General features: G+C 37.0%; 4 protein-coding genes across 4 annotated transcripts in view; all 4 read right to left on the bottom strand.

Moving 5' to 3' along the window:
• Positions 1 to 457: 457 nt before the first annotated feature.
• Positions 458 to 2,535, bottom strand: LOC101314315 (thioredoxin-like 3-2, chloroplastic-like). Its single transcript, XM_004307318.1, has 5 exons — positions 2,207 to 2,535; positions 1,985 to 2,059; positions 1,322 to 1,388; positions 703 to 720; positions 458 to 602 (listed from the first exon to the last, which is right to left on the bottom strand). The coding sequence occupies exons 1-5, from the start codon at positions 2,521 to 2,523 to the stop codon at positions 495 to 497; spliced, it is 585 nt and encodes a 194-aa protein (XP_004307366.1). The 5' UTR covers positions 2,524 to 2,535; the 3' UTR covers positions 458 to 494.
• A 713-nt stretch (positions 2,536 to 3,248) lies between these two features.
• Positions 3,249 to 7,853, bottom strand: LOC101314024 (vacuolar amino acid transporter 1-like). The gene is made up of 12 exons (XM_004307317.1): positions 7,394 to 7,853; positions 6,492 to 6,814; positions 5,554 to 5,768; positions 5,342 to 5,365; positions 4,940 to 5,120; positions 4,642 to 4,861; positions 4,421 to 4,556; positions 4,297 to 4,316; positions 3,915 to 4,054; positions 3,780 to 3,823; positions 3,629 to 3,691; positions 3,249 to 3,500 (listed from the first exon to the last, which is right to left on the bottom strand). Exons 1-12 carry the CDS (start codon positions 7,576 to 7,578, stop codon positions 3,402 to 3,404), a joined length of 1,650 nt encoding a protein of 549 aa, XP_004307365.1. The 5' UTR covers positions 7,579 to 7,853; the 3' UTR covers positions 3,249 to 3,401.
• A 959-nt stretch (positions 7,854 to 8,812) lies between these two features.
• Positions 8,813 to 14,406, bottom strand: LOC101313739 (vacuolar amino acid transporter 1-like). Its single transcript, XM_004307316.1, has 13 exons — positions 14,228 to 14,406; positions 13,470 to 13,694; positions 12,538 to 12,863; positions 11,397 to 11,611; positions 11,193 to 11,216; positions 10,546 to 10,726; positions 10,241 to 10,460; positions 10,026 to 10,161; positions 9,913 to 9,932; positions 9,521 to 9,660; positions 9,397 to 9,440; positions 9,248 to 9,310; positions 8,813 to 9,114 (listed from the first exon to the last, which is right to left on the bottom strand). Exons 2-13 carry the CDS (start codon positions 13,655 to 13,657, stop codon positions 9,016 to 9,018), a joined length of 1,656 nt encoding a protein of 551 aa, XP_004307364.1. The 5' UTR covers positions 13,658 to 13,694; positions 14,228 to 14,406; the 3' UTR covers positions 8,813 to 9,015.
• Positions 14,407 to 20,430: 6,024 nt separating this feature from the next.
• The window catches only part of LOC101313451 (probable S-acyltransferase At5g04270-like), a 4,681-nt gene continuing 3,934 nt past the window's right edge, over positions 20,431 to 21,177 (bottom strand). The window contains exon 7 of the mRNA XM_004307315.1: positions 20,431 to 21,030. Within this exon, the coding sequence (XP_004307363.1) occupies positions 20,935 to 21,030 (96 nt within the window). The 3' untranslated portion in view covers positions 20,431 to 20,934. The remainder of the gene's footprint in view (positions 21,031 to 21,177) is intronic.

The raw sequence follows: 21,177 nt of genomic DNA, 5'->3' as shown, positions 1-21,177 counted from the left end.
CACGGTCAATGCTTTAACATACATTGCTGTTGTTATGGTATGAAAAGCCTTGAGACTTCAAAATTTAAGGGTATAATCGATGCAGTAACGGGAGCATTCTGCACATGTTTGACCAGAAAAGGAAGGCTTTCTACTCTCATTTCTGTAATTTGTCTTGACCTCTCAAAGCCATAAACTGCGTTTGCCAGTCTTTCGGAGTTTCAGGCATAAATATCACCCATTCGAATTTAACACAAACATCAACATTATACTTGCGGAGAAAGGCACAAACACATAATAAGATAAAAGTCATGGTTATGCAGCCAATAGGGATTTCATATCTTAGCTAAGCCAAGGAGACTTCTTATAGCAGACTACAGAAAGCAAGAACTTGCCAAAACAAAATAACCATTTTAATTGATTCTCTTCTCTAAACCGATACATTTATGGAAAACTTTACAAATTTAATATGTGTGGATATAAATGTGTATTGAGATTGCCTGTGATACTAAACCTTATGTGCTATCGTCAGTTTCAATCATTGCGCGAACTTCATTAATCACTAAGAATGCTTTGCCATGACCACCAATCACCTCAGCTTGTTTCTTGCCATCTTTCCAAAGCTGCAACATAATAATCCTCATTAATGGGGAAAAAGGAAATTGGGAAGGAAGAAGAAACATCCCTAGTTCCAGGAGGATAATTTATCTGTTTGGAATTTACCTGTATAGTAGGCATCTTCTACAGAGATATGAAAGTCCACAATGTAAAGATGCAAAGAATGGACACAACGGTTAGTCAACATTCTGCTCATTCATATGGTAGAAGCAAGGCAGAGTAATGTGGGATTGACAAAGTTTAAATAACTGCCAATAGTATTATTATCGCAGATATACAGAATTCAGAACCCCATCATGCATTGAAGCTTGAAAATAGATGGTTTCAAAATGGAGAGCAAAAGATGCATGTGACTTAATCTTGTTAAGTTGACATAGCATTTAGAACTCATGTAGCTTTTCAAAATAGTTTATAGACCTAACATCAGTTCAATGCATAAATCAATTCAGAGGCAAGAACTTATAAATACTCCAACCTCACAAAGTAAATTAGTTGCTACTAGCATCCTTTAAAACATAAGTAATATCTTGCATAGGTAGGAACCACAGTACAAACTCCATTTAGAATATTCTATCAAGCCTGTTATTATTTCTCCGAATAATTGTTTAAGAGTATGGTTACATCAGAAAACACATTTGTTATCTCCAATCATTGATATCTCGTATATAGTAAGGGACTGGACAAGAAGTACAAACACAAGTAAACAAGTGTGACGAAAACTTACAGTGACTTCAGCGCAAGCAACAAGCTTGTATGGAACTGAATTGACATCAACACTGTAGAACAGCAATCTACAGAAATTTAAAGTTAAAAAAAATAAAAATAGATTTGGTTGCAAGCCAGCAAGAACAACACCGTACTCTAGAATTATCAAGTGCATACATACATTAATACCTGTAGAAATGAGTAAAGAACTAACACACACATGCGCAAAACTATGCAAATTAAGGAAGAGGAATGGGGACTCAACGAACAAACGTATAGAAAGGAAAGACTTCTGGTATTGAATAGAAATTTCTAGCTGCACCAAATACAGTGAAAATTCCAAAGCATTTTTGTAGACTGTACATGGAAACCAGACCGGGAGATCATCACAAAGAGAGAACCAAGAATGACGGTTCCGTTCTTTCCAGAAACAACAAGGCTAGATATCATCAGGGCAAATCATGTTTAAGACTTTCAAGCTATATCCTAAGCTCTCCGAGAATGGCTCATCAGTGTTTCGACAAAATAAATAACAATGTAGTTTAAGGTGACGCAAAATCCATATACAGAACTCACAAATCAGAACAGGTTCAATACAGCAAAACATAAATCTTCTTAAGTTCCAATGTGGCATTTTCCATAACATTACTAGAAGGTCAGTAAGTCTCAAGTGTAAAACTACCTTGGATAGTACTCGGCTGCCAATTTCTCCAATTTCGGCTTCAAATATATGCATTTCCTGCACCAGCTTGCTATCCTACACATCCACAAAACCCATTTAAACAACACAAACAAATCAAACCAACTATAAAATGAATCACAACCCATTAAACCCTACATTCCAAACACAAATTCCAAAACCCAAAACAGAAATTCAAAAACCCAATAAGACCCAGAAACGCACCAAACGACGACGAACGGTTGCCGGAGCTGCTGGGCCTGGGCGACGACCCGGTCGAACTGGGCCTCGCTGCAAATCGGCACGAGGTCAACAGACACCGGCGAGTCATCGAGCTCCCGCAGCGACCCTTCCGGGCTCAACGCCCTTATCGGCGCCCAGATTTCATCGGAATTACGCGAAGTGACCGCCAAGTTTCGCGCCGTGAATCCAAATATCGAAACTTTAAGGGAAGAAGAAGAAGGAGGGGTTGGGGAGTCACGTGACGGGTCACGTGCGGTTCTCAGGTACCGGAGAGTAGGGTACGTCTGTGCCACGGACATGTCTGACCGGAGAAAAACAGGGAGAGATTTTTTTTTTTCCGGGGTTTAAGTTGTTTTGATGCCAAGGAAAGGTCGAGGATTTTGGATGGTGACGGCGACGTGGTGGGGCCCACGTGACCTAACTAACTTTAACGGACGGAACGTCGGATGAAAGGCGGTGCGGTCAAATTTGATGACTTGGCGTTGGCGCGCGCATCTGCCACGTCGGAGAGGTTGGTTATCGCGCCTTTTTTCTATGTCCGTCGTTAGAGTAAACGGCGTTTTCTTTCCTTCCGTTATGTGCAAAAAGAATCTCCAAGATTTTTTTTTTTTTTTTCTATTGAAAAATATCTATGATATCTAGGTAATGAGAATGTTTTTTGGTCTGGATTTAGGTAATGAGATTGAGATTGGCTTAGCTCAAATGGTGGTGAAAATTGATGGTGAAGTAGCTAGCGTTTTAAGTAATTAATCATCATCGATGACGAGTTTAAATTATTTTTGTTTTGAAATGATCGGGAAATTAGATTTTATTGTAGGAGTCTAAAAAACCGTACTAAACATAATGAGGATTAACCTCGTGCTCCCTTAGTCCCCTCTTCCTAAAATTTTTTGTCCTTATCTTGGTCCAACTTATGAGGGATCATGGATGAATTGTAATATTGTTTCATATATACCACTAGAGAAAATGATGATCATACTAACTTGTATCAAAATGTATTACTGCATATAATGGAAACAATTTCAATGGGGATGGGGGATACATAACTTAGACAGTTAGATGTAACTCAACATTGCAACTGAGCACCATGAGATTGTATAATAATAGCTCTTACGAATCTAGAATACAGAATCATGGTGTCTCTCACCGATCCACCAAAGTAATGTCCCCAAAAATTTCAGCTGCTCAAATTCTCCACGATTTTAGATACAGCTGAATATGTTCCGATTACAGATGCTACCACACCTACTGTCATAATTATAATACAAAGTATCATCTGCAAAAGGGAAAAACAGGAGCTTGTTAAAAAACCAGTTGAGCTAGAATCAACAGGAGGTAAGAGATGTGATCATATGAAGCACAGGTTTGTGTTTCTTGTCTGCAAAGTGCAAGTAACACATTTACCTGAAAACGAGTAACTTGTCCCTTGCGGATAGTCAGATAACAAGCACAAGGAAGTATCAAGGTCTGCAGTAAGAATATCTGGTCAGTAAAAAGAGTTGCTGCCACTAGAAGAGAGACAAAGCGGTCAGATTGTAAACAGATTTCAACTTACTACAAGCATTGTGAATAAAGATCCGATCAACGACAACAAGAGACCTGCAACAAGTTGAAACAATTGAAGGTGCATGTAAAAGTCTCGTACTAATGGACCAGCTAAGCCGATGAAGAATGTTCAAGGGAGATTTACCAAAGAAAGGTATGCAAAGACCTATGACCAGAGTAGAGAACACCAGGCCTGTTCTAATGAAGAAAGAGTACATGCGAGACTTCTCTGCCGGTATCAGCTCCTCCAGACTCATTGCCACAGGATTTAGAGATAATGCATATGTGATTTCTAATTAAGGAGAGACGTATATATATTTTTGCTACCTTTTCCATTTTTATGTGTCTGTCTGATGTTTTACAATTTCAGTTCATTTGCATGAAGCTGATGTTGTTTTTATTTTTCATATCCATATTTCACTCCAGTTGAATAGTAACTGCAGCATTGTATATGCTTGTGCTTGTGTGTGTTCATGCGTGTGCATCATGTAACATACATTATCTGCATAACTTGCAAAAAAGGATATTTGGTAAATGGGTTAACTACCTGCAAAAGCACAGCAAGAACAGATTTTATGTTAGCAACTAGTACTTTTCCTCTAAAAACACATAGAAAGAACATCCACAGCAACATTGTGTATTAGCATATACCGTACTCCACACAGCAATCTTTGAGGCAACCAAATCGTGAGGCATGTTTAGAGTAAACTGTGACAATGTTGCTTCTCCAAACATTGTGTAACCCATGACAGCAACTCCAGCATACATGAAAGTACATATGCAAAAGCTACATGGAGAATAATAGATAAATTAAATGAAAATGATGCAAGAATAAGAAATATTGCCAAATGTGAATATGCTAGCTAGGTTACCATGTTAAGAGAATTGCAGGGTATTGGTTTGGTTTGTCCAATGAACTATAAATGTTTGGGAATACAGCGTGTCCTGAGTAGCAGAAACCATAGAGACCCATAGCAACGGGGAGAGTCGCAAGGTTCAGTGGAGTCCCTTTGCTCTCAAAGCCGACATCATCTACTAGACCAACCCAAAACAAGCAAAGCAGTACCAAGATGGTCGCAATAACTCCGCCAGCTAGAACCAAAAGAAGCATAATGTCACTTTTCAAAATAATCAGTCATCAAATTGGTTTAGTTAAAAGTTAAAACTCACCTGAAATATAGCTGAGCACACTGAGGTCTCGAAGCCAAACAGTAGGTAGAACAGCAAGGGTGGTGAAAATCGCAAACAGAACGTGTGCATTTAACTCAAATCCACCCAAGTTCAGGTGTGTATTTGGGAATAGTGAGGACAAGTTGTCACCCTCCATAATTATATAGTCTATGCAAGAAACCTGTAAGTACATAAAAATTCATAACAGGTGACCTATGTGAACTAAAGGTGAACACAGACTCTGTGTTTAAAAGATGATTTGTATTCAAAATCATAAAATTTGTAAATTGAGAATCGAATGAGGTGAATAGGGGATTCTTTCTACAGACAAATTGGAAACTGCGGTAACTAAGCACCAAGACAGAATAACCATACTCACTCAGTCAAGCCAGCTCTACTTACATATAATTCCACATACAGTACTATCTGCAGGCATAAAAAGAGAACTTAAATTAGACAATGAAATAAGTGAAATATTAAACTGTATTTGGTTAAATATATAAAGTTTGGAACTTCAGATGTACAGTCTGAGAAAGTAACACATCCAGTAAATGCACATTGATCTGCAAGCTACAAAAGACTTGTGCAGTAATGCATACTATAAGCAAGCTTACCGATATGGCAATACGACCTGGGGTACCAAATGCAGCCTGGCCAATATCCGGGTAAGTCTCAAGCTCAGGTTGACTATCCAAGCAGTAACGCAGAAGCAATCCAGTGTAGAACGACAGCACTGCAAAAATAAACAAAATGGAGAGCCCAATCCATCCTCCTTCTTTGACTGCATATGGTGTCGATAGAATTCCCACGCCACAAAGAACATTGATACCTGAATCAATAGAATCTATGAGCGAATCCTGATCAAATGAGGGTAACTTTTAAGTCGTAAAGTTTAAACAGCTATTTGGCAAAGGACAGACAAGTTAATTGGCACCCATGCAAGTTGGCTCCAAGTTAAATCTTTCCATGTGCACCTTGTGCTACGATTTAAGCCACCACAAAACTCAAACTAAATAATAAAGGATATGGACAAAGCAATGAGCTATTTCTGCACTACACAAAAATTACAATATTCATCTGTATGAAGTGTAAAGTAATCTGTTTTCCAGATTTGAATAAGTTTTGTGGTTATATTTTATACAACATACTAATGTGTGAGCTTGGAGTATGCATGCATGAGCTAATTGGGATGCATCAACCTGCAGGTCTTGTATATGGACACTAGCATCAGATCAAGCTCAAATAATTCAGTTTGGTGAGTAAAGTATACAGAAAGTTTTGTTGCTATCCAGTGGTTGCTAGTTCTTAGTGTTGCTGTATATAGTTGCAAGGTCCATGTTTTGGGTTTGTGTGTTACTGTAATGTGTATGATTATGTAAGAAGTAATCTAGATTCCCAGAAAGAATTTTAAACTTTATCTACATAATAGAAAAAGATTTGATTGACTACCAAGAAACTGTTAGATGTGCATGAAGGAGAGTGAAGAAGTTTTGTGAACAAATGAATTGTTGCAGTAAATGTGAGGAATAACTAATACATGCTCCATACTTACCATTAAGCACAGCTTGTGCGAATGAGCTCTGGCTAGACATTGGATGATGGTCAATCCTCGGTCTATCATCTTTTCTTATTGAAGACCTCCTTGAAGGAATTTGTGAGTGTACAGATTGAGAACTTGGTCTCTCATGTTGTTGCTCACCAAGAGTAGGTACCGGAGGTTTTGCCAAAAATGGTAATGTCTCAGGAGTCTGCCTTCTCGTTAGTGATGAGGAGAGATACGATGAGGAAAGAAATGAGTCTCCTAATTTTGATAGTGGAGTGCCTAGAATCCCAATGCTAGGGGATGGTACACTACTATACATGTCAATAGATTGCCTGAAACATTGATCAAGAAACTGTAAGCATTTTGAGCTGAAAGAACAGATTCTCATTCAGGATATCCAATAGCAATTGATCAATGTACTAAAGCAACAAGTCACAGATCTCGCTTTCCCTATATAAAAGAATTTACCAAAGAAAAAGTGCTTGTCAGTTGCTCCCTTTTTCATCAAGAAAACTTTTCCCTCCCCTAGTACAAAACTACAGTTTCTGTTTTTACTTCTAGCCTCAATTATCAACATCATCAAATATGTCAAAGCCAGCCAATCAATGAAGTAGCTCCACAAAGCTTAGTGATGCCAACTGAAATTTTAGCAAAATTTGTCATTTTGGCACTAATACCCTTATGCAATATAGTGATTACTATAATTTGGTAAGATTTTCATCATCATCATCATATTCAAAGAAACAAAAATACCATAGAAAGTTGGCATCTTTTCCCTACAAAACTTATCTGACAATATTCCAATATGGTAAAATGCAGGGTAATACTGAAAAGTCATGGATAAATAGAGAATCAGCAAAAAGGTTTCAGAGAGCTAAACACACAAAACAACAGAGAGAGAGATTGAGAACCTGTAACTCTGAGGCCATTGTGTATTGTAAGAACTTGGCTGAAACTGCTGCTCCTGGCGCTGCTCGGCTTCCCAACCCGAGAAATCAGACTCATTCCCATCTTCTACGCTTCTGTTTTCCTTCTCCTCATCATCATCTCCTTCACTGTCAATGTAAAAGCAGTGATCTGACACCGAGTTCTTCATCTCCTTATTCAAATCTTCCTCTAAAATACTTATCCTAATGCAAAACACACGTAGAAACGAATCACAGCTTTCTTAAGATTTATACACATCTTCCTTCAGATATAAAGGGTCAATTATCAGACTTGAAAACAAAGTTAGCTTATAAACACAACACATTGTTTCGTATATGGAAGAAACATGTCCCAAAATTGTAGCAAAAACAGAAAAAATATATAAATTGCCAACTAATTATATATAAGCTTATATGGTACTAACAGCTCAGACTAAAATCACACAAAGAAAAGAATAAAAAACAGACCAAATACGTGAAAAATGCATACCATGAAAGATAAGACCAAACAGTCACTGAAACATGGGTTTAGCAGAATTACTAGCGGAGAAAGTTTGAAGGTTTCAAAAGGTCCATGCATGTAATAACACTATGCTTGGGTTCCGCGAAAATCAAGCCAGATTTTGAAACCTGAATAAACTCCGGAATACATTCTCTGTCACACTCTGTTTGGTTTTCTCGGAAACCAACCAGTATGTGATGTCACAGAGATTCAAAGAATTGAGCTGAACGTAAGAAAGAATCAGAAAGAGAGAGAATGAGAACCCAAGAATGAAAAAGTAGTGAACCTTTTTTCTCTCTGTTTAATGATTTTGATTCTTCTGCACTTTTGGCTTTATGGAGATTCCAAGGACTCTGGGAAAAGCAAACAACGAGAAACTGAGGAAATAGGAAACGCAGAGAGAGAAGATTCTGCTCCAAATGGTGGTGGAGGGTGGCGGGAAAGAGATGGTTCCATATGAAGTTGATACTTGATGCCATCAAGGTTAACCTTTTGAAAAGATGAGAGAATGAAGAGAGGGAAAGACTGTGTCAAGTGTCAACAGAGCAAAACAGAGCTGAAGATAAGTCTCTAGTCTCTACAAGTTTTATGTAATCATCTTTAAATGCATTGAATCATGATTAATTGGTGATTGATTGATTGAATTGTAACTGTAGGACAGTAGGAGTGATTAGTGTAGGTGTTAATGTTTGCCTTTAGTATATGTACTATTTCAAGCCTCCTCTAGATCATCCTGATTTGCTCAAATACCTATAGTTTGGTAGTACATTGTTTTGCAGACATGGGAAATCCAAAGTCTAAATATGAGCCATATGCACAGTCAGCTGAGGAGCTAATGAATTTTGCAACTGAATTTATGGACGTGTTCTTTGAAATCTCTAAATAATGAGGGATGTGTTGGAGATCTGGGATGTATGATGGTACTCATCGTGAATATCGAAATGTATTACAGAAAATAGGGGGTGGGGGGTGGAGGGATAACTTATTTAGATGTAACTCAAAATTGCAAACGAACACCATGAGATTATATAATACTCTCACAAAACTAGAATACAGAATCATGGCGTCCCTCACTGTTCCAGAAATACAGTGTCTCCAAAAAACTTCAGCTGCTCAAATTCTCCACGATCTTAGATACAGCTGAATATGTTCCGAAGACAGATGCTACCACCCCTACTGTAATAATTATAATACAAAGTATCATCTGCAAATGGGAAAAACAGAAGTTTTTAGATGTCGGTGAAGCAAGCAGACTATAAAATCAACCGGAGGTAAAAGATTGTGATCATATGAAAGCACATGTGTTTCTGTTTCTTGTCTGCAAGTAACACATTTACCTGAAAACGAGTTACTTGTTCCTTACGGATAGTCAGATAACAAGCACAAGGAAGTATCAAGGCCTGCAGTAAATATACTTGGTTAGTGAAAAGAGTTGCTGCCACTAGAAGAGACAAAGTGGTTAGATTGCAAACAGAAATCAACTTACTACAAGCATTGTGAATAAAGATCCGATCAACGACATCATGAGACCTGCAACAAGTTGATACTATTGAAGCTGTTGTGTACTAATGGAATAGCAAAGGCAATGAAGAATGTTCAAGGGAGATTACCAAAGAAAGGTATGCAGAGACCAACAACCAGGGTAGAGAACACCAGCCCTGTTCTAATAAAGATAGAGTACATGCGAGACTTGTCTGACGGTACCAGCTCCTCCAGACTCATTGCCACGGGAGACATAGTTAATGCATATGTGGTTCTAATTAAGGAGAATAAGAGTTTTTTTTTCTTTCTATATTTTCCTTTTTTATTCATGTCTGTGATGTATTTCAATTTCAGTTCGTCATGCATTTCAGGAGAACGTGTTTTTTTCTCCTGATATATCAGTCCACTTGAACGATCAACTGCAGTGTCAATGTGTCATATATGAGTGTCTGTGTGTGCATGCTGGTGCATCAGTTAACACTTAACACACATTATCTGCATAGCTTGCAAAAAAGGATATTTGGTAAATGGGTTGACTACCTGCAAAAACAGATTTTACGTTAGCAACCACTACTTTTCCTCTCGAAACACATACGATAAACATCAATATCAAAAAAAATTATTATCAAATACCGTAGTCCACACAGCAATCTTTGTGGCAACCAAATCGTGAGGCATGTTTAGAGTAAACTGTGACAATGTTGCTTCTCCAAACATTGTGTAACCCATGACAGCAACTCCAGCATACATGATAGTACATATGCAAAAGCTACATGGAAAATAACAGATCAATTAATATAAAATGATGCAAGGATAGGAAATTTTGTGAAAGGTGAATTTTCTGTTACCATGTTAAGAGAATTAAAGGGTATTGGTTTGGTTTTTCCAGTGAAGTATAAATGTTTGGGAATACAGCATGTCCTGAGTAGCAGTAACCATAGAGACCCATAGCAACAGGAAGAGTTGCAAGGTTCAGTGGAGTCCCTTTGCTCTCAAAGCCGACACCATCTACAAGACCAACCCAAAACAAGCAAAGAACTACCATAATCGACGCAATAACTCCACCAGCTGGAACCGAAGAAGCATAATGTCAGAAGTTTTCAAAAGATTCAGTGCAGTAGTTGAACATGAAATTGGCTTAGTTAAAACTCACCTGAGATATAACTAAGAACGCTGAGGTCTCGAAGCCAAACAGTAGGTAGAACAGCAAGGGTGGTCAGAATCGCAAACAAAACGTGAGCATTTAACTCATATCCACCCAAGTTCAGGTGTGCATTTGGGAATAGCGAAGACAGGTTGTCACCTTCCAAGATTATATATTCTATGCAACAAGCCTGCAAGTACATAAAAATTCATAATAGGTGATTTCTGTGCATTAAAAGTGAACCAAGACTCGGCATTTAAAAGGTGATTTGTATTAAAAATCATAAAGTTTGTAGATTGAGTATTGACTGAGGTGAATAGGTGATTGGTTTTGCATAGACGAATTGGAAATTGTGGTAACTAAGCACCAAGACATGGAAGCACTATAGGCACCTTGACTTTACTCATTTCTGAGATGGATTAGTTAAAACACTAACATCAAAAAGCACCAGATCCAAAATGTGGACTGGAGTTTTAAAGGGGATAAGACTCAGTCAACCAGATGAAAATGTGCACCAGCCGTAACAAGGGTTGGCTTCACTGTAATCACACATTTTCACATCGCCCGGTGCTTTCTTTGTTTTGGAATAATGAGTAGATTGTGAAAGAAAAACTCAAAAAGGAAAGTACTCACTCAATCAACCCAGCTGAACTTACATATAATTCCACGTACAGTATTATCTGCAGGCATAAAAAGAGTACTAGATTAAACACTGAATCTGTAATACCCTTCTTAATTTGGTATTGTTTGGAACTTGAGATTAACATTCTAACAATGTAACACGTGCAGTAAATGCACATTATTGCTGTATAAACTACATCAGAGACTTTTGCAGTTATGGATACTAAAAGCCAGCTTACCGAGATGGCGATTCGGCCTGGGGTACCAAATGCAGCTTGGCCAATATCTGGGTAAGTCTCAAGCCCAGGTTGACTATCCAAGCAGTAACGCAGAAGCAATCCAGTGTAGAACGACAGCACTGCAAAAATAAACAAAATGGAAAGCCCGATCCATCCTCCTTCTTTGACTGCATATGGTGTCGATAGAATTCCCACGCCACAAAGAACATTGATACCTGAATCAATAGAACATATGAGCGAATCCTGATCAAGTGAGGGTAACTGTTTAGGAGTAAAGGTTAAACAAGTTATTTGCCACAGGACAAACAAGTTTATTGGAACCCATGCAAGTTCGTTCCAAGTTAGATCTTGTCATGTGCACCATGTGCTATGATGTTCTAAGCCACCACAAAACTCATGCAGAATAATAAATACAGGCTTGCTTCTTTGTTTGAATGCCCATAATTGAAGACCATACTAGGCTCTGGACACATCAATGAGCTATTTTCTGCACTGCAAACAAATTATATAATATTCATCGATATAAGGTGTAAACTAATCTGTTTGTCAGATTTGAATTAAGTTTTCTGGTTATACTTTGTACAGCATACTAAGGTTGGAACTTGGAGTATGCATTAGCTAACTAGGATGCATCTACATGCAGGTCTTGTATATGGACACTAGCATTAGATCAAGCTCAGAAGTTTAGTTTGGTACTTTGGTGAGTAAATCAAACTGAAGGTTTTGGAACTTTTGGAAGCTTTTGACAGACTATCTTGAGCAATGTGAATCTGGGTGATGGCAGCAAAGTAATAAATAGTTAAATACCACTCTTCAGTTTATTTAACATTACATAATTGATAATTGGCTATGTGGTCCTAGCAATTGAGTTCCTGGCAATCTGTCATATAAGCTATCCTGTGGTTGCTAGTTGTTACTGTATCTAGTTGCAAGGTCAATGTTTTGGGTTTGTGCTTACTGTTGGTGCTTTTGTAAGAAGTAATCCCCAAAGCGCTTTAAACTACTTCTCCGTAATAGAGAAAGATTTGATTGATTAGTCAAGAAATAATTAGACTTAAATGAAGGAAAGTGAAGGAATTGAACAAATAAATGATTGCAGTGACTGTGAGGAATAACTAACTAATAACATGTGACATATTACCATTAACCACAGCTTGTGCAAATGAGCTGTGGCGAGACATTGGATGATGGTCTTGAGAAATCTTGGATTTATCATCTTTTCTTATTGAAGACCTCCTTGAAGGAATTGGTGGAAGTAGAGAATGAGAACTTCGTCTCTGCTGCTGCTGCTGTTGCTGCTCAGCAAGGGTTGGTACCGCAGGTTTTGCCAAAAAAGGTAATGTTTCGGGAGTGTGCCTTCTCGTTAGTGATGAGGAAAGAAACGAACTTCCTAATCTTGTAAGTGAAGGAGTGCCTAGAAACCCAATGCCAGGGGATGGCACACTACTATACAGGTCAATGGATTGCCTGAAACAGTAATCAAGAAACTATTAAGTATTTGGAGCTGAAGACACAAATTCTCATTCAGTACATTCATCCAACAGTAGGCGATCATTGTACTAAAAGCATCAAGGCTCACATATCTCACTTTCCCTATATAAAAAAGTGATTAAAGAAAAAGTACTTATCATTCGATCTGTTTTCCATCAAGAAAAGACCCAAGTATCACCAATTCCCTTTCCCTTTCAAAAGAAAAACTACAGTTTCTAACTTCTCACTTCTAGCCTCGATGATCCATCCAGCCAAACATTGAAGTAGCTCCCTAAAGGCTAAAGCTTAGAGATGCCAACTGAAAATTTAACAAAATTTGTCATTTTGGCTCTAATACCTTTATGCAATACTTGTTTACATTAGTATTATTAGCAAGACTTTTTTATCATCAAATCAAAACAAAGGAAATTAACATAGAAAGCTGGCATCTTTTCCCTACAAAACTTATCTGAAAAACACTCCAGTGGTAAAAATAAATAAATAAATAAAAAATAAAAAAAGTCATGGACAATTAACAGAACCGGCTACAAATTTCAAAAAGCAAAACAGAGCAAAAGGACAGAGAGAGAGAGAGATGAGAACCTGTAACTCTGAGGCCATTGGGTGTTGTAAGAACTGGGCTGAATCTGCTGCTGCTGCTGGCCGTGATCGGCTTCCGAACCCGAAGAATCAGAATCATTCCCATCTTCTATGCTTCTGTTGTCCTTTGCCTCCTCATCTTCTTCTTCACTGTCAATGTAAAAGCTGTGATCCGACACCGAGTTCTTCATCTCCTTGTTCAAAACTTCCTCTCAAATACTTACCCTTCTTCAAATCAGAACACACCCACAAATCAATCACAGCTTTCTTCAGATATAAAGGGTCTCAATTATCAGACTTGAAAACCAAGTTAGGCTTCTAACACTTTGCTTTGTTTATGGAACAAAATCGTAGCAAAAACAGAAAACTATTCAAAATTGCCAGCTATTTACATAAAGCTTATATGACACCTACAACTCACGCTAAAATCACATGAAAAAGAAAGCCCAAAATTTGAAAAATGCAAAAGATTAAAGAAAACCAAAGTACCAAACATCTTTGAGAGTTTCTCATAGTTTTAGAGACACACTGAAACACGGGTTTTGCAGAAATTCTAGGAGAAAGAGAGAGAGTTCAAAAGGTTCTTGCATGCAACAACACTCTGTTTGGCTTCCACGAAAATCAAGCCAAATTTCGAAACCGGAATAAGCTCCGAAATCCATTATCTAGTCCTGGGTTTTCTCGGAAGCCAAACAGAGTGTGACATAGAATTTATAAACGCTGTGGTAATAAAGACCCAGAAAGACTGAAAAGTACTGTACCTTTTCTCTTTGTTCGATGATTTGGATTCTACAGTACTTTTGTGGCTTTCTGGGATTCAAGAACTATGTGGGAATAACAAACAAAGATAAACAAGGAAGTGGCTTTATCCGAAGCAACGAGAAACTGAAGGAAAAGGAAACACACACAGAAGATTGCTGTCTAATTGTGCTTTGCAGGCACTGACTGCCTTAGAAATATTTGTATTTATAGTGTTGTGACTGAGAGAGAGAGAGAGAGAGAGAGAGAGAGAGAGAGAGACTGCATGTGTCTGTGTGGCAGTGACGCATTTTGTGTGAAGGAGAGAGAATTCAACGATAAATGTAAGATTTTTACCCGTTTGGGTTTGTTTGTGTAGGTGTTTACATGGTAACTCTTTCATTGTGACTTTGATTGTTTTGCCATTTGTGTAATTCACGCAGAGATTTGGCATTCTTTCGATCTGAAATTTTGTAGTATGACATAGCTAGGAAACACGTCAAGTGAATGCGAAATCAAGACACTATTGTGTAAAAAGCAAAAAATTCAGTAGTTCATGATAATTCATGATCTAATCATCTAGGATAACATATTTAGATTCGGAATTATTAAAAATGTATCGTTATTGTCTTGGCCGAGATCATAGGCAATTCACATACTACACATCAATTGCTTCAAAGTGTAGTTATGTCGTGGAAATCATAAACAATGAAATATTACTCGTTGGTTACTAAATATGGTAAGTCTATGCTTCAAAGTTACTTAAGTTTGTAAGTTACAAAGGGTGCGTCTATTGTCACCTCACAAACCATTTTGCTCACTCCACACGTTGTTAATTTATTGAATGACTAATATACCCTAATGTAAGATTACAACAACAGACAATAAGTTGTTACAAATTACAATTTTTTTTTAGATAAACACATACTTCATAAACCTTAACTCATAATTTATCATATTCGATCTTTCTATGAAGTCTGAAGAAGACACTAGCATTCAATTGAAGATGAAGTGAACTGTTTGATTTTTTTTTTCTTTGTTGATGCTTCGTCTATCTCTTTACTCATTATTTCTTATATCAATTTTGTATGTAAATTTCTATGTTTAGTCGCTCACTTATATATATTCGATTTGTTTTTTTTTTATCATGCGTCAAATCTTTTTCCAAGTAGAGTTTACACTTTACAAACATTGTGCATCCTGATATCGAGTTATTGACGGATACCAATGAGTTGTTAAGTTTGTAGAGTTTTTTTGTTTCTTTTTTNTTTTTTTTTTTTTTTTGAAAAATGGTTTGGAACCCAGCCTAGCTGAGAGGCTCAGCCTAGAGGTTTCATCTATTGAAATAAAAGCTTGCATCGAGGGGGGACATAAAACCTGAACCCCGAGCTACATACGAAATATTACATAGATCCTCATAGAGAACATTCTGAATAATAGCATGTGTCTCATCGAAACTAAAAAAATCCAGCAAAGCGTTCTATTTGCCACACTATTTGCTTCACGACAAACATGTTGTAAGTGAAAGAAATTAAAAGCACCAACATACTTTTGGCAGTCCTCTATAATTCTTCCTGTAATAGAGAGATCATCATCGGTTGATGTGATTTTTATTGTTCTTTAATTAGGATTTATACTTTGATGTGATTTCTATTGTTCAGTTTATGATTCCACTTACCCACATGATATTAATCTTATGGTTTTCTTTAATTTCATTTTGTTTTTGGAGTTCAATGACTATTAGAAAAGGCTGATATTGTGTGTATTGCAAATCGGTGAATAAAGTAAATTTAAAATTAAAAGATATATAGGTGAGGTGAGAAGAGATCGAATGTAGGGTGAACAAAACAAATCTGAAATTTAAAAAAATATATGTAGGGTGAAAAAAAGAATTAGGGTGAATAAAGAAAAAAATAGAAAAAGAGTATTTTAGGTATTGTAAATGAGTGAACAAAGGGTATTTTGAAAATGAATGCCGAATAGGCACCATATCACTTACTGATTCTTTCGGTGTTGATATAATTAAGCGTGAAAACAAATGTGAAATGTCTATAAAGATTATAAGTAATTTTACAAAACCATCATAGATGGTCGAGTTGGTAATTAAGAGCTTAGGTGTTGGACTCCTATACTCATGTTCAAATCTGGCCTACGATGATTAGATATTCTTGGTAGCTAGGGAGGATGAAGCATTATGACATAATCTCTCAACACATATTAGTATGTGAACCTAAAATGCATTTAAGGAAATCGTGGGATATTGATTAAAAACTCTATCTAACCGAAAAAATTAATGAGGAAATTTTACAATAAAGATAGAAATTAAAGCGGAAAAAAAAAAATTGGAATTTGGAAGGGGGCCGGGTGTATGAATATAGCTTACTTGATGCACTTACATGTAAACATGATAATATTATCGAATAGTTTATCTCTGTTTATTTGCTAAATAACAAGTTACATACATCAGTCTCGACACATATTAGTCTCAGATATTATACTTGAGATTATACTGCACCTCGAACAGTATTAGATACTCCCAATTATAATCTCCCGAGATATCTTTTTCAGTTTTTTGGACAATAATCTCCCAAGATATCATGCATGTTTAACAGTATTGTTTTGAATTGGGTTACACTGTAAGGAGCTGGTACATGAACCAGTACAAACTGGTAGTCCAAGTCCATCGTATAATTGTTCAGTCACATCTTGTTCTATATTTTTCAGGTTTGTATTTCTGAATTGGAACTGAACATGCACATTAGCCACGAGGCTGCAAAACGTAAAGTAATAACGATGAAAAATCGCAAAGAAACGATCAATCGTTTACAATCATTTACTGTAATATCTATCTCCCGAGGCTCTTAATTTTACTAAAATTATCTATGTCTATAATCAAAGTCAAGAATCGAGATATGACTACAAATGTATGAATTGTCGAGCTGATCGATAGTTGGCTCTACGGCTCTACCAAAGATCAACTAAGCTCACACCTAAATCGTAATAGTAATAGTAGCCCTAATCACAACCTCTCTCGTACAATCGAGTAACGTTGCTTTTGGATGTGATTTGACAAAAAAACTTGAAGGATATATCAGCAAACCCTCCCAACAAATTTGATGTTATATACATACTCTCTCTCTCTCTCTCTCTCTCTCTCTCTCTCTCTCTCTCTCTCTCTCTCTCTCAACTCTGTGATTGAGATGAAGACGAAATCCAGGTTGCAATTTGTAGAATTATATAACTGCTACTTGATTGTCAAGTTGCAGCTAGAAGGTAGCTATGTGTATAGTCGATAAAGACATTTACGTTTTATATACTAACACATGAAAATGATGAAATGTGACATGATCTTTCATCTACCTAAACAAAAAGAATGCATGAGTGACTTAAATGAGAGGCTTTCGGCATCTAATTTTTGCATCTCATCGATCTCATGATATGATATGTCATGGATATATAGAGTCATAGAGATAAGATCTCGGTCATCTTGTCTGTCTGTCCCAAAAATAAATGAATGAGAAGGAAACCTTGAATCACAATCATTCATGCAATTTGGATATTTTTCCTTCTTAATCACGAATTCAATTCCACATATATGTTACATATAAGTTGACAAACGTGTTTTGGACATATATTTTTCAGGTGAGAAGGACTTGGCTATCCTAGGGTTTCATGTTTACCTTATGAGCATTGTATCTAATAGTAGTTTACACTAATAACTTTGTTGTTACTTGTTACTAAAACCCTTAGAATGCTCTCCAATCCATTCTCTCTAGCTAGGTGGCCACCTCCCCTTCTCTATCGGCTTCTTGCCTGAAGCTGCTTGTTTAGATCGATTCCATCCTGAGACTCAATAGGACACCTAGTGCTCCGATTTTTATTTTTTTTTCCATATGTTAGCCCTTAATTAGCTGCATTCTCTTGACCTGTCATTTCGATTCATTTTGATCAATTGTTTGACACTCTGTTCTAGCTACGCTACTGGCTAGAATAGATGGTCAAACATGTTAGGAAATTAATCATCCTGTCATGCAAGTAATAGTAGTAGAGATGGAAAGAAGAAATAAACAACTAAGCCAAGCAGACAACAAGATTTAACGAGGTTCAGTCAATTTCTTTGCCTACGTCCTCGAAAAACTTTTATCTTCATTATGAGAGAATAACACAAATACAAGATACACCAATCAAGTTTATACCTGATCCGAGCCCTTACATCCAAAAGGATACCTCATTGTACACCCTCACTCAATTTAGAAGATCACTCTACCCCAAAAACTATGCACACCCTTGAACACAACTCTCAAGAATACACGTCCAAAAGTTATACACGCCCTTGAGCACAACTCCCCTTATCTCCCCTTATCTTCTACATCTTGAAGACCCTTGGAGTTCTCTCTCTCTTGTTGTTGTGTTGTTGTTTTCTTGTTCTATATTTGTCTTCTCACAAACTTCATCTATTTATACCATTGATATAAATCTCTTACTTAACCCTATTAATGATCATTCACGAACCAACAATTCATCTCCTTCTGTAACTCTCTAGGAAGACTACGAGGTCCATCATGAATAAACCAACAATTCATACCATGCAAAATATCTCCATCGTATGGAGGGATATACACCAAACCCAACAAAACAACCAAGCTAGCTACTAGCTAGCATGTTCTCGTACTATCCGAACATGCAATTGTCAAGTGGTAGTAGTAGGTAGTAGCTGCAATGGTTATATATCATCACGTACACCACATCAGCACATTGAAAGGATATATAATTCCAATTTGCATGACAAATATCCTTGAAAATTATTGTGTGCTATACTGCTATATATCAAACAGCTCCTCATGCATTATTTAGACCCCACTGTTCAAAGTCTTAAACGTTGGTTTGGTTTTCTAATGTATATTAATCAAATATCATATAATATGGTCTCTTATTGCTCTTGTCCATTTCTCATCATTACGACATTTGCATTAGCTGTTAGGTGCGTGAGACTGCTGTGTACGTTGTAGTGATCCAAGGCAGGCAAAAGATCTAAGATTCATATAGCGCTAATATCTTATAATTCCATAGGGTATTATATTCTCAACTCCCCAACCCAGCTTCTGCAAACTGCAATTCTGGAATCTGGATCAAATCTAGAACATGAGAAGTACTGTAGGTCTGTAGTAGTATATACGTATCTTGGTCTTTTTGCTTCGTATCTGTCAAGGATATGCTGTGCCAACTTAATCAGTCTGTGTATTTATGCATGTGAAATGTGATTAGCAACTCTAGCATTTTCTTATTCTCAGAAGACAAAAGGAGATGTCATCTCAAGAGTGTCCACTATATATGTAATTTGAGCTTTATTACCATCAGCACATATCAGACTCATTTTTCTATTACTCTACCAATCGATCTTCATGGATGTAGTGCTTATCTCCTTAAACCATGACTAAGCCTTCTTTACTTTACTCGTATAAACCAATATTGCCCAACTCATATAAACCATGACTAAGGACAAAGAATTTGGAAAGTTGCTCCTAGCTCCAAGGAACCCAACTGGCTTTGATTCATGAATCATGACCAAGATAAACCAGTAACGTCATCAGCACTATCCCAGCTTTGAGGAATGAACTGTGCATGGTCAAATTGTTCATAAAGAGGATTTGAGGGAGTAAAAGGTGCAACACACTCATCAAGGATTTGATTTTCAAGTTTCACTTTATTCATGATTCTTCCTCGATCATGGTTTTGGTAGGAGTAAAGAGGGTGAATTAGGAATACAAAAGTGTGATCCACGTGTATATCACAACTAGCTTCGTCTTATCACTTTGTGGTTTCATTATTGGGGGGAGAAATTGTCCATATGTTGTGCCGCATCATTCTACTTAATTTGATATTCCTGCAACGTACTATGGAATCTTTCATCACATTTTGTTTCCATCTTAGCCACTCAACATATTTGTTGCCAACCACCTCAAATCATTCAACTCCTGCGTTCTTGTTAATGATGATTCATGGTGCCTGCAATGCTCTCTAGGTTTCATCAACAATGACATAACACCAAATCCCTAATTCCTCTATTCTTTGCGGAAATCATTTTGGCAAGTAACTTCATTGTTTCTATGAGCCCACTGTAGATATTGCCATGGTGATTGCATATACATATGCAAGTATGCAACTATGCAAGTGGAGATTGAAAGACATCCTTATATTTTGATATGAAGATGACAAAAGCAGGGGGCCAGAATAGTAAGAGTAATGCATTCTTGGCCACCAGAATAGTAAGAATGATGCCTTCTTGGCCATTTGCATCAATATGACAAACTGTAAGCTCTTTATCATCAATATAAACAAGACTGCTAGAATCTTCTTCTGATGAAATGGCCTAGTTCGTCCTGGGTTTAATTATGTGGTTTGAAGTTTCCCTCAGATGCAAAATATCTGAGTTACAATTTGTATTTCCACTCCTACTGTTTCAATTGCCAAGGGGCAAAAGAAACCAAAAACAAACAAAAAAACAGTGAGGGGCTTTTGTTGATCAATTGTTAGTTGACTCTGTTGTACCTGATTTCAACAGGTAGCAACTGTGATTATATCCAGCATCTTCCACTCGGTTGCTCTTGTCCTAGAATCTTCTAATACCAAGACTTAAGAGGCGAATAGGATCAACATGCTTCACATTCTTTGTCCACTCGAGCAGCAGTGGTGCCACCAAAACCGATTTTCAGCATAGGCAGAAGAGAACTTATGAATTATCACGCGGAGTAGGGAACACAAGTCCATCTTTTAGATGGCTTACTGCTACAGGCCATAACCATTTCATCATATTCGGACCCAAGACCTGGTTAAAAGGCAGATGGCTTAAAATTTTAATCTGTTGTCTTTTCTTTTCTTTTTCCAGATACCATAGAATCATATATGACTAATATCAGAACATATACTATACATAATATATATATATATATATATATATATATATATATAANAA

The sequence above is a fragment of the Fragaria vesca genome, linkage group LG7, assembly GCF_000184155.1.
Source record: "Fragaria vesca subsp. vesca linkage group LG7, FraVesHawaii_1.0, whole genome shotgun sequence".
Classification (NCBI taxonomy): Eukaryota; Viridiplantae; Streptophyta; class Magnoliopsida; order Rosales; family Rosaceae; genus Fragaria; species Fragaria vesca.
Note: the sequence above shows the minus strand (reverse complement) of the source record. Positions and strands in the feature narration are given on the sequence as shown.